This window comes from Fundulus heteroclitus, unplaced genomic scaffold, assembly GCF_011125445.2.
Source record: "Fundulus heteroclitus isolate FHET01 unplaced genomic scaffold, MU-UCD_Fhet_4.1 scaffold_570, whole genome shotgun sequence".
NCBI classification, from domain to species: domain Eukaryota; kingdom Metazoa; phylum Chordata; class Actinopteri; order Cyprinodontiformes; family Fundulidae; genus Fundulus; species Fundulus heteroclitus.
Genome location: NW_023397001.1, coordinates 24976 through 37693, shown reverse-complemented (window position 1 = coordinate 37693; position 12718 = coordinate 24976). Strand labels below are relative to the sequence as shown.

Sequence of the window (12718 nt, the reverse complement as noted above, 5' to 3'; positions counted from 1 at the left end):
GAGCAGAGCTGCATGATGAGCCTCAGATCCAACAGAACCAGAACCGTTCTGCAGGAAGAACAGAGAAAATCCTCCAGAGAAGATCTGAAAGTCTCTGAGCTGCTGCAGAAAGTGTTTCCATGCTCACCAAAGGAGAAGCTGGAGCAGATCAAACTTTATCTTTACTCACTTTTAGATTTTACCTTCAGAAAGAAGGAAATAAACAGATTTGATGTAAAATCCTGAAGAAAAGCTTCATCCTCTGATTGAAGAAACCATCATTTACTCACTGAGCTGTTTGCAGCAACAGATAAAAGGAGCAGAGCTGCCCAAACATTTGCAGAAAACATCTAAAATATGCTGAAAAACCTGCAGAAACTGCATCACAATGAAGCAAACATGCAGCCTGAAAACTTTAGAGTTGAGCTTTATTTCAGATTTCTGGCTTACAGGCTGAAAATGAAGCAGAGAGAAAAAGATCAACTTTGCAGTTTCATCAGATTCAGATCAAAACTCCATGGAGCCACTAAATGCAGCTTAGTTTTCATTTGATCCTCATTGGTCCACAGAGACAAACAATATCAGACACTAAATGACAGACATGATCAGATAAACAGGATCAACATCTCTAAGGTCAGAGTTCATCATCAGGATCCAGTCAGAGTCTCTTTAAAGTCAAACTGCTGCAGCTTCAACCTCTGGATCATCAGGACAGCTCAGCTTCTCTCCTCCACTAAGATCATCAGATCCTCCTGCAGAGAGAAGAAGGAGCAACAGAGGAGATCAGTGAGTGTTTCAGCCTCTGGAAGCTGAACATGAACATCTGTTCCTGAAACATCAGCTGACTAAGAAACATGGAGGCTGTCCCTGAACACATCTGGATGAAACTAGTGAGAGAAGGACACATGTCCAGATGTGCTGAGTGGACTTCAGCAGAGCTTGTGCTCTGTAGAAAGACCACATGGTGACTAAATGGAATGATGGGCTGTGAAATCAGTGATTTGCAGGCTGCAGTCAGACTGATCTCAGAGCTGTGACTAAGATGAAACTGATCAGCTGTTTGCTGTTGAAATGAGAGAACAAAGAGTGTGAGATCAGATCTGATGCTCCACAGCTTGATGAATGAGGACCACTGTCTCTAGACATGGTGGAAGGCTGTCAGCTGGAAGACATGAACACAACAACAACAGTCATCTTCACATGGACACAAAGACAGGAACACAACAAGCTGCTGGCTCCTCTGATTGGCTCATTGTTGTCTTTGTGTCCAATCAGGAAGCCTGTCACCATTCTCCTCCCACTGAGAAGCTGCAGCTTTACTGGAAACACTGGATCTTTGCTTTGGTACCAACTGGGTTCAGAACAGTTCTGCTGACAGCAGCTGGACTCACTCCAACCATCTACTTACAGATACTCCAGTTTGTAGTCTGGACTCTCTACAAGATCCTCCAGCTGCTGAACATCTGACTTCTTCAGGTTGTTGTTCCTCAGGTCCAGTTCTGTCAGATGGGACGGGTTGGACTTCAGCGCCGTTACCAGATGATCACAGCTGATCTTTGACAAACTGCACTTCATCAATCTGAATAAAGAATGAAAGATGTGAGCTGAAGCCACCAGGATGCAGTTTCTAACAGTCCAACAGAACCAGTTAAAGAACTCTCATTAATATTAATGACAACAAGCTGCTGCTTCAATAAAGACCTGCTGACTTCAGCTCTTCAACAATCAACAATATCAGAACTTTAAACAGTTAAAACTTCTTTAGCAGTTTTTACAGTCCTGGCTCTCATTTAGAAACTTTGTGTGGAATCCGTACTAAAAGTGAACACCAAGAAAAAGAAAATGGAGTATGGTAAAAATATTCAGATGAATCAAACCATGCTCAGGCACAGCAGCAGCCATTTTCCTTTCTAGATCCCAGCTGTAGCGATACATTTGGTACCAGGTTCTGGCTCAGGTTCTGCCCTCTACACGCCCAGATTCAAGCAGAAACGCTCGATGCAAAGCACCTCATGAATGTTAATGTGTAGAAAATGTGTCAGCTGATCATTTTTCCATCATGGTGACGTGGCAGCCACGGAGAAAAAGCAAAGAAACGTTGGGAAAATTTCCCAGAGAGGCGTTTATTAAATGTGGAAATCAGAGGTAAAAGCTCAGATGTTGTCCACATTAAAACAAGTTGTTAATAAGCTGTTAAAAGAAGTTGTTAAAAAGTAAACCACGCTGTGCTCCGTGCTGAAATTCCTCTGTGGCTGTGGGTTCAGATCCACATTCAGAGGAGAGAGGTCCCCCCCCCCCCCCCCAAAAAGGTGAGCACTGCCTGGGTATGAGCAGAAAGCCTCCTTCTCTGCTCTCTGGGGGGTGGAGAGCTGCCTTTCACCTCCTCACAGGCAGGTGGAGCCACTTTACCCTGTGGGGAACAGCACAATGCATGCTGGGAGTCAGAAGCAGGATATTGGCCAGTCCTCATTATTGGCCAGGAAATCTTTGATCCCTGAAAGCGCGTTTCCTCAATTCTCCATCTGCACGGTCTTCCAGCAGTGCCAATGCATCCAGCCAGCAGCATTACGCACGAGTGTGTTTGACTGTTTGCAGCAATTAAAGTGATTGCTGCTCACCTGGTCACAATAATCTGTGGAACACGTCACCCTGGTGATGATTGGAGAGAGGAGTGTGAAGGTAGAAAACCCAGAGAAGATGTTAGCAGACTTTGATTTAAGATTTAAGATGGCTTATGGGCATTTAGATTTATCTGAAATGTCCCAGATGGATTTAAGAGTCACCAGCAGCAGAATGAATAATACTGAGGTTTTAATGCTTCTGATCAAGATGATCTGTGATTAAAGTCTGATATGGAGTGAAAGTGAATGTCTGAGAGGAATCCTCATGCAGCTTGGCTGTAATTCACCACTTCACCATCTGCGTCACCAATTTCCCCGTCTCCAAAATGAGCGCACGCCTGGGTCAGAGCTGGCATGAGGACCACACATTTTACCCTAAGTTCATTTTTAGAGATCCTAACTTCTGGTGGAAAGTGGCGTACGCACATTTCAGCTCCATTTAGTGTCAGCAAGCTTTCTAAATGACAGCCCTGCTGACTTCAGCTCTTCACCTCTGTCAGCTCCACCAGCAGCTCCATCAATACAAACTCAGCTTCTACAGCCAAATTATTCAAGTTTCACAGAAAACAAACAAGTCAGCAGCAACTGTGGAGCAAATATGATCAAATGGAGATTAATGCAGATAAATGAAGTATTTTACTGATTCCACAGCCATAAAAACATGATGTGATGGAGAATATTTCATGTAAACTGACTTTAGGAGCTGAAGCTCCCAGAAGCAGAACCTACTACTGTGACATGTTGTGTCTGAGTGTTTTAGTCAGTAAAATCCTTCAGAGCTTCTAAAAGTGCTGAAGCATCAATCAGGGATTCTAGATTTGTTCCTGTCACACAGATTCCAGGAGCTGAAATTGACTTTTCTAAACTGGCTTGAATCCCCTCTGAGCCGCTTCACATGAGGGGCATTTCTACACACTGGGGGTCCCAATGCTGTCCGCTTCTGACCTGAGATCAGGGCTCAGACTCAATTTAGGAAAATAAAAAGGTGAATAAATAAATGTACTTTAGGACCTTTAAATAAAGACAACAAGCACTTCTCTGCATACAACAGCAAAATAAAAACCCTCAGGGAGTCAATCTGAGATCCCAGGTCAATAATATTTGCTTAAATGCTTATTAATTAAAGCTAAAGGCGGTAAAAGCCAAGCTAAGCCTACGCTGCAGGCCTGTTTCTATGTGAACATGGAGACCAAACTCAGTGGTGGCTTCTCTCAAAGAGCAAATAATAAACTAAAAAGGAACCTTGGTCCAGATGAATAATAACGCTAACAGAAACGCTCTGCTCCCTTTAGTCCTCCTCTCCAGTGGAAAAAACTCTCTCTGTCTTCTACCTCGGACTGAAGCTCACTTAGTCACTGTGGATCATCGTGGGGACAAACCACGGCACACATTACTGTTTATAGTCCAAAGACAAGCAGCTTAACATGGAGATGTTGACTTATGGCCGCAGAACCAGAATCTCTGAGGCTTCTCCTGCTGCGCTCTCTGAGCCAGACTCACGATGCATTCAATGACTGCCTCTGTGTAGGAAAATACACTTCTTCTTCTTCTTTTGTTTTTTTATTGGCGGATGGCAACCAACCTAAGGTCCATTTACCGCCACCTACCAGACTGGAGTGTGGTCATTAATGATGTCAGAGGGAAATCAATAAACTTCAATATATTAGTTATCACATGTCACATATGTATGTATGTAGGGTTGGGAATTGAAAAGATTTTCACGATTCCGATTCCCTCATCGATTCTGTAAAACGATTCCGATTCCCTTTTGGATTCTGTTTTCGATTCCAATTTGGGGAAAAAGGAGAACAAACAGTTTGATGATGAGCATCAACTATGTTTACTTAACTATCACGTGACCTTACAAACTAACAAGGTCAAGATGTCCACAGCAAATGTGCAACTGCAGTAACATTTATATTTGTTTAAATAAAAAAGGAATATAAGAACAAACTTAAATACAGTAGATGAGTTGTTTAGAATACAAGAAAATGTAAGTTTGTTGTGACAGTTGCTTATTAATCTCCCTTTAGATAACCTCAGTCATCTAACTCTAATGGAGAAGCCATCCGTTTAATGAAAAAGCATCACTGTACAATTTTGGGAAATAAACTCATCTCCCCCTGATTTAAATAAACGAGCGTCACCTTTCTCTCGCTCCCTGAACTGCGGAGCAACTTCGTAGCATGTTTCGTTACATTGCAATGCCTAGAATCATGTAAGAATTCCAGATACCAGTAGTTCTAATTAAACATGCTACCTATGAAGGGCTGGATTAACGAGAAAGGCACACTCCCTTAATAACCCCAAAGAGAGGTAGGAAACTGGTTTATTTCCAGAAATGGCATGTGATTTACTAGGAACCAGCCAGTGATGTAAAACTAGCTACTTACCACCAGCTGCCTTCCATGCTGGTCGTAACTTTAACTTCTGTCCACTAAGAATCAAAAACACGGCATTCGTTAAATTGTATGCCATGTTGTGTGTGCAGGTGTTTCTGCCTGTTGGATCTATTTCCTCCCGCGGATATAAATGCCACGTTGCAATGATTGCAAAGCACCTTGTAGCCATCATTCTGTTGACCGTTTACCTGATGGGGCGCCACTTTTTTTGATTTGCTTTAAGCCTGGTCACGTCGTGCGCAGGTTACGCACACGTGCTTACTGAATGCCGTGTGCGTAACTTGCGTATAAAACGTGACGTAACTTGCGTTAAACAATACGTCGTGCTACCGTTATGCTGCTCAGAGCCGCGGCACGACGGAATCGAAAAGAGAATCGTTTAACGAGCTGCCAAACGGTGCCACGGAATTGGAAAACACGGAACCGGTTCTGAACAGGAACCGGTTTTCGATTCCCATCCCTATATGTGTGTGTGTATAAACATGCATACACTTGCATACACACTTTAAATACTATTAAATGACCCAGTGTTTCTTTAAAAATCTAATTAATTTATTTCTAAAGGAATTTAATTTCCTAAAAGATTTATCACAGAAAATCCTATTTTCCCTCTATTTAGTATCGACTCTAAGTGCTGACGTTCCTCTAATCACATTCTAATAAGACATGTTCCACTGTTTCCATCCGATTACAGTAAAAACCTGCCGAGGGAAATGATGGTGCAGTTCTACTCCTCCATCATTGAGTCCATCCTCACCTCCTCCATCACCATCTGGTATGCTGGTGCCACCGCTAAGGACCAGAGCAGACTGCAGCGTGTCATCAGGTCTGCAGAGAAGGTGATTGGCTGCAATCTTCCATCTCTCCAGGACCTGTAGGCCTCCAGGACTCTGAGGCGTGCAGGAAGATTGTGGCTGATCCCTTCACCCCAGTCACAGACTATTTCAGTCACTTCCCTCTGACAGGAGGCTGCGCTCCATCAGAACCAGAACCAGAACAGGCTGCGCTCCATCAGGACCACAACCTCACGCCACAACAACAGTTTTTCCATCTGCTACCAGCCTGATGAACAAGGCCAAGAGCCGCCGTGACCTTTGACCCTGCCTCTGTTCCACGTTCAGGACCTACAAGCTACACCAACGTAGCATCTCCAGACCTTCTACGTTACATTAATGTACGGTCTACCGTGTATATAGCTTTCTGTTTTGTCTGCACCACCAACACCAAGTCAAATTGCTTGTAAGTGTAAACCTACTTGGCAATAAACTTGATTCTGATTACAAGTCCCTGTTTCATGTTTCCCTGTTCTAAAAAGAGAAGTATTAAGTCCAGTAGAGATATGACTACCTCTTCTTTCTGCCTTCCATTCATACAACTATTACCCCCCACAGTCTTTGAATTTGATATAAATCTCTACCAGTGTCATGATTAGCCCGTTGTTCCTGCCAAACCTTATGGATTTTATTTTGAATAATAGATTTACCCTCACTTTTGCTTAAATGAATACTTAAGTTAATATTATCTGATTTCGGGGCCTGTTTAGCTAATATACCTACATGAGCAGGAATCCAGACAAATCAAACAAAACATTTCTTATTATGTAGCTGAACTAATAAGCGATATACTGTATGCCTAATAATAAATCTAATCTACAAGATTTGCCAGATTTTATACTTACTAATGCAGCTTGACTATCTGAGGCAGTTTTATATTTACTTTCTTCTCTAATATTATCATCAACCAACCATTCTAAAGCTAACATGACAATTAATTTAACTGTAAAAACTGCTAGATGGTCTGTTGTTCTCCTTTAATCATGACGTTATGGTGTGGGACATTCACAGCTGCTCCTGTTCTACCACTATTTGGATCTTTAGGCCCATCTGTATATATAATCACGCCCGCCGACAGGGGGGGGGCAAACGGGTCAGTTGTCTAGGGCCCAGGACAGAGGGGGGGCCCAAAAAGACTATGTTGTCCTGGGCCCTGGCAAAGCTGTTAGCTGGCCTGTATATAATTATACTATCTGTAAATCTTCCAAAATAATTATTAACTATAACCCATTCTGGAGTCTTTCCCTTTTTAAGAAATTCCCCTAACTGCAGATCAACTTGTGGTGTGATAAATAACCATGGTGGAATTGGTGACCGTGGAACCATAAAACTATACTGGAACTGAGTCAAAGCCAAATGTGGAGCTTTTATGTCCCCAATCCATCCAAAGCTGTTACAATCAGATTTATGATGTTCCCAACAGTCCTGCAGCACAGCCTTAGTTGGATGACCATAATTATGCCCCTGTAGATTTATCCAGTACACATACATTAGCTTCAATCTTCTTAAGCTTAAAGGAAGCTCACCAGTTTAACCTGCAAAGCAGCTAAAGGAGATGATCTGAAAGCTCCACAACATATTGGTAACCCTTGTGTTTGTTTACTATCAACATTTCAGTGACTTCTCACTGCAGCATCTGAAGGTACCAGTTTTTCCCTTGTTTTCTTATGTCTTGTTGTTAGCAGACCCTTTATTGTCATCTTTTTTGGTATTTCAGGTTGCTACTGCATATTATGCTCTCACCCAGGTGCATGGTTAATGCTCTGGGTTAATTAAGAAAAGGGGTTGTTTAGAGCTGGAGTTGTAGCACCACCAACACTGAACCAGACAATAATGCGGGGTTCTTTTTAATTTTTATTAATTAGCTGATTGAGCACAGCTTTACAGGACTGGATTGATGCAGTTTGAGATTTGTTTTGTTTTTTTGGTTATCTAATATTATTTTGTGTCTTTGGTTGCTACTAATTTGGGTTGCAGTTGTTTGTGTTTAATTCTCAGATTGTTTCTAGTATTGTCCTGTGTTCCTGTGCTTTGTTGGGTTTTAGATAGGTATAATAAAGTCTATTTTTGATATTGTAAAAGACTGTATAAATAAAATATATATTTTGTATACTATTTCTGTTTCATAATTCTTAAGCCAGACCTACCTGGGTACTTTTAATTGGGAGACCCTAGGCCACTTGACATTTAAGGCCTACCAGTTGGCTTTAGGGCCACGTCCTCTGTCACAGTCCGGGCTCCATCTCCCCGTGTTACACAACACTACAAGTTAAGTTATTCACCGAATTATTACACTATTAGACATTAATCTGTGGGTTTGTTTATCATTGTAGATCTATAACCTGATTGGTGAATCAGGCTGAGTTTCATCAAGCCTTTATTTATTTATTTATATGAACGCTGTGCTGTTTCTGCACGTTTGATCTTCCGCTTAAGAAAAAGCTTTGCAGTTTCAAAACTCACGTCGGCTCTCACGGTTTATTGTTTTGTGTGAATGACAAGAGACCACAACAAATAAATCAGCCGTATCTCGGATAAAAACTTTGGATTCAATGTTGTTCATAACCCGTACTTTTGTAAACGAATCTGCCAAATACACACAGTTTTTTCACACTACGAGTACATTTAAACGTTTTTATGTAATTAATATAAGAACAAGTCGCTCCGTTGGTCGTATTTTTATTCGTTTTCCGTCGATATTCATTTGTACAGAGCGAGGCGCGCTCCCGCGACAGGGGATGCATATCTCGGCAGGCATGCACTTTTGAGCATAACACCGGCTCACTTTCACCACTGGTTAAGACTAAAATTATTCATAACTATGATCACTCTTCCTGCTGCTCTGTTAATACGAACTGCAGCAAAAGTTCATCTGATTAACAATCCGCGCTGGTTTCCAGGCTGGAAAAGCGAGCATCAGAGTGAGTCATGCGGAGGAGTCTGAGCCTTGTTTTAATAGTGCGCACACACCCACGCTGAACTGCGCCGCTCCTTTCCTATGTAGCTGCGGCGCAGCGCCGAGTCTCTGCGCTGATGGCCACAAGTTGTAAAAGAAGCCGAAACAGCTCAGCAGAAGGCGGAGTTTTGTCGTCCGCAGCCCAGATGGGCTTTGTGGTTTTTATGCGTGAGAAATGTCATGTGTTGCGTGTGAGCGTTTGAAGTTAGTGAAATGTGTGTGTCACACGGTCAATGCGTGATATATGACAACATATATAGCGAGCCCTGTGTCGCTATATAGGTAATGCACTATGTCGCCGTGCTCTACATTTGGCCAATCATCTGGATTACGGCTAAACAAGGCACCGTGGAGGGCATAGGGGTCCATATGGTCGATCACGAAACATTTCCTCAGATATACGTCCTTATCTGGTGGCTCTAGCGTGCTGGCGTACTTATCCATTCGCGATATGATAATATGTTTATGACAACTAGAGATAAGGAAGTGTGCCACCCAATATGGCGGACCGGAAGTTGGCCAGTGACGTCAGTGAAAACCCCCTATTCTATCTGCTGTTTCCAAGTTAACTTTTCATCAAAGATGACCCCTAAAACCTGACTTTATTCACTTGTTCAAGCTTCTGATTATAAAGAGTTAAATTAACTTCCTGATGTCTTCTATAAAACTAATAACTTGGGACTTTGCAGCTGACATTCTAAATCATTTATTTACCAACCTTCCACTTTCAAAATGATCTCCTGCATCTTTTTCTGCAAATATATCAGATTCTGACCCTCACCCACAGAGCCCCATCATCTGCAAATAAAGATTTCCCTATACTGCCATCTATCTCATCAGAAATGTCATTTATCATAATATTAAAAAGAATTGGGCTACACACACTGCCTTGTGGGCTACCATTCTCAACAATATATGTGGTAGAGAAAGCAGCCCCAACTCTAACTTCTATTTCTCCATAGTTTTCCCTAATTGAGATGTCAGAGCTATAGGCCTATAGTCTGAAGGCTCTGCTGCATTTTTACCTGCTTCAACACAGGAATTATAACTGACTGTTTCCATGCTGCAGGAATAATCCCCGTCTCCCACATCAGATTAAACAGTTTTAAAAGAACAGTCAGAGATCTATCATTGAAATGTTTAAGCATTATAGAACAAACTGCATCTTTTCCTGGTGTTGACTGTTTAACATTAAAAATAGCTTTTTTCAGCTCATACAAAGTAAAAGGCAGATCTAGATCTTGATTTGAAACCTTTCTCTTATTAGTGACTCCTGGATTTTCAGATAAAATCTTCTCTTTACAACTCGTTATATCTTCAGATAAATCTTCTGAACTATGAACTTTAATTAACGTTTCTGCTAATAACTGCTTTTTCTTTATCACTAACAGCTATTTTCCCGTTAAATTCTAGAACAGGTAAGGAAAAGTTCTTCTAACACCATTAACTTTCTAAATAACTCTCCATACCTCAGATAACTTGGTTTCTCCTCCAATAGAATTACAATACTGCCTCCAACATGCCTTCTTAGCTGCTTTAACAGTCTTTCTAACTATAGCTTGAGCTTTCTTATACTGAATTAATGCCTCAGAAGTATGGCATCTCCTTACCAATTTAAAAGCTTTATAACACAAACCAGTGAATGTAATTCTAGAAACTCTTCAGTGACCAATCCATCTGCATCTGTATTTAGACTGCCCCATAAAACATGATGTGAACTGAAATCACCACACCATACAGTCTTTCCTTCATGCTCTTCATTTACTTCATTAAGATCTTCAATGGTCAACTTCCTGCTACAATTATATAGATTAATCACTGAAATCTGACCATTTCCTATTCAGATCTTAACAACTATTGATTCATAATTCTGCCCTATTCATTCCACTTTATATCTTATACCATCTAACACAAAAGTTACCCCCCCCCCACCACCTTGTCTTTCCTTTCTATCATTCCTAATTGTTGTATATCCAGGAATTATAAAATCTAATTGGGGCTTAAGCCAAGTTTCCTGAATGTAAATCAGATGAGGCTTAATTATCAGATCAGAAATGTATTTCTTAAACTCTAGACCATCACTAATGAGACTTCTTTCCTTCCACTGGAATATAACTAACATGAAGAAGGGCCACCACTGCATGATTGAGGCAGAGAAGATTGTGTCTCATTCAGTTTCTCCTTAATTGATTCCCAGCTAGCATTCTTAAAATCAAGATACTTTTGGGCTGCCTTCACAATTATTGCATTTTTCTCTGTTTTCCTTTGAGCAGTGTAATTTATAACCTCCACCATGAATAAACCAAATGCTCTTTCTTCATGAGTAGAGTGTCATCTTTAATCTTGTTGCCTTCAGACAATCAGAACTTCCTTCTTCTAGCCCTGTCACTTTCTTTGGCTGCATCATTGGTGGAACAGGCACTTTTTTAGCTGCTTCTGCATCAGTGATCCCAGCAGTGATTTTAACTTTCTGTACTTCCACAGCTCTTTTACTAGCTACACATCCCCTGAAACCTGAACTATGTCCACCTCCACCATTACAACATCTCAAAGGAGCTCCTTCCTCACATTTCCATAGTCATCATCACCAGCACATCTCCCACACTTCTGTTTCCCTGCATTCTGCCGCCACATGTCCACATCTTTGACATTTAAAGCACCGCAGTGGTGGAGGAATAAATGGTTTAACATCAGAACTCATTTATCCCACAAACACTTTGTCTGCTAGAGTTTTCTCTTCAAACTTTAGCATGATAGAAAAACTTTCACTCCTTTCTCCATTTTTGTTTCTTTTCAGCCGTTTGACTTCAACTACTTTCCCTCCTGATAAATTAGATTTAATGTCATCAACATCAGGAGAAATAACCTGAAATAAAACCGCACACATATTTCCTGTTATCTAACATTCTCCCCCTCACACTCTCACCTAGGACTTTTTATATTCAGAGCCCTTTCTTTTTGTTTAACATCATTACAAATGATCAGCAAAGATCCATCCCTCAACACTTTAACATTTCTCACTTTTCCAACCAGTAGGGATGGGAATCGAAAACCGGTTCCTGTTCAGAACCGGTTCCGTATTTTCCGATTCCGTGGCACCGTTTGGCAGCTCGTTTAACGATTCTCTTTTCGATTCCGTCGTGCCGCGGCTCTGAGCAGCACAACGTTAGCATGACGTTTTTTTACGCAAGTTACGTCACGTTTTATACGCAAGTTACGCACACGGCAGTAAGCACGTGTGCGTAACTTGCGCACGACGTGACCAGGCTTTAAAGCAAAACAAAAAAAAAAATGCCGCCCCATCGGGTAAACGGTCGAAAGAATGGTGGCAGCAAGGCGCTTTGCAATCATTGCAAAATGGCATATACATACGCGGGAGGAAATAGATCCAACAGGCAGAAACACCTGCGCACACAACATGGCATACAATTTAACGAATGCCGTGTTTTTGATTCTTAGTGGACAGAAGTTAAAGTTACGACCAGCATGGAAGGCAGCTGGTGGTAAGTAGCTAGTTTTACATCACTGGCTGGTTCCTAGTAAATCATATGCCATTTCTGGAAATAAACCAATATCCTACCTCTCTTTGGGGTTATTAAGGGAGTGTGCCTTTATCGTTAATCCAGCCCTTCATTGGTAGCATGTTTAATTAGAACTACTGGTAGCTGGAATTATTACAGGATTCTAGCTATTGCAATGGATGTAAGAGAACATGCTACAAAGTTGCTCCGCAGTTCAGGGAGCGAGAGAAAGGTGATGCTCGTTTATTAAAATCAGGGGGAGATGAGTTTATTTCCCAAAATTGTACAGTGATGCTTTTTCATTAAACAGATGCCTTCTCTGTTAGATTTAGATGACTGAGGTTATCTAAAGAGAGATTAATAAGCTACTGTCACAACAAACTTACATTTTCTTGTATACTAAAAA

General features: G+C 41.3%; 1 protein-coding gene across 1 annotated transcript in view; it reads right to left on the bottom strand.

Moving 5' to 3' along the window:
- Window positions 1-1273: 1273 nt before the first annotated feature.
- Window positions 1274-12718, bottom strand: part of LOC118561164 (ribonuclease inhibitor-like) — a 30913-nt gene continuing 19468 nt past the window's right edge. The window contains exon 3 of the mRNA XM_036133091.1: window positions 1274-1558. Within this exon, the coding sequence (XP_035988984.1) occupies window positions 1384-1558 (175 nt within the window). The 3' untranslated portion in view covers window positions 1274-1383. The remainder of the gene's footprint in view (window positions 1559-12718) is intronic.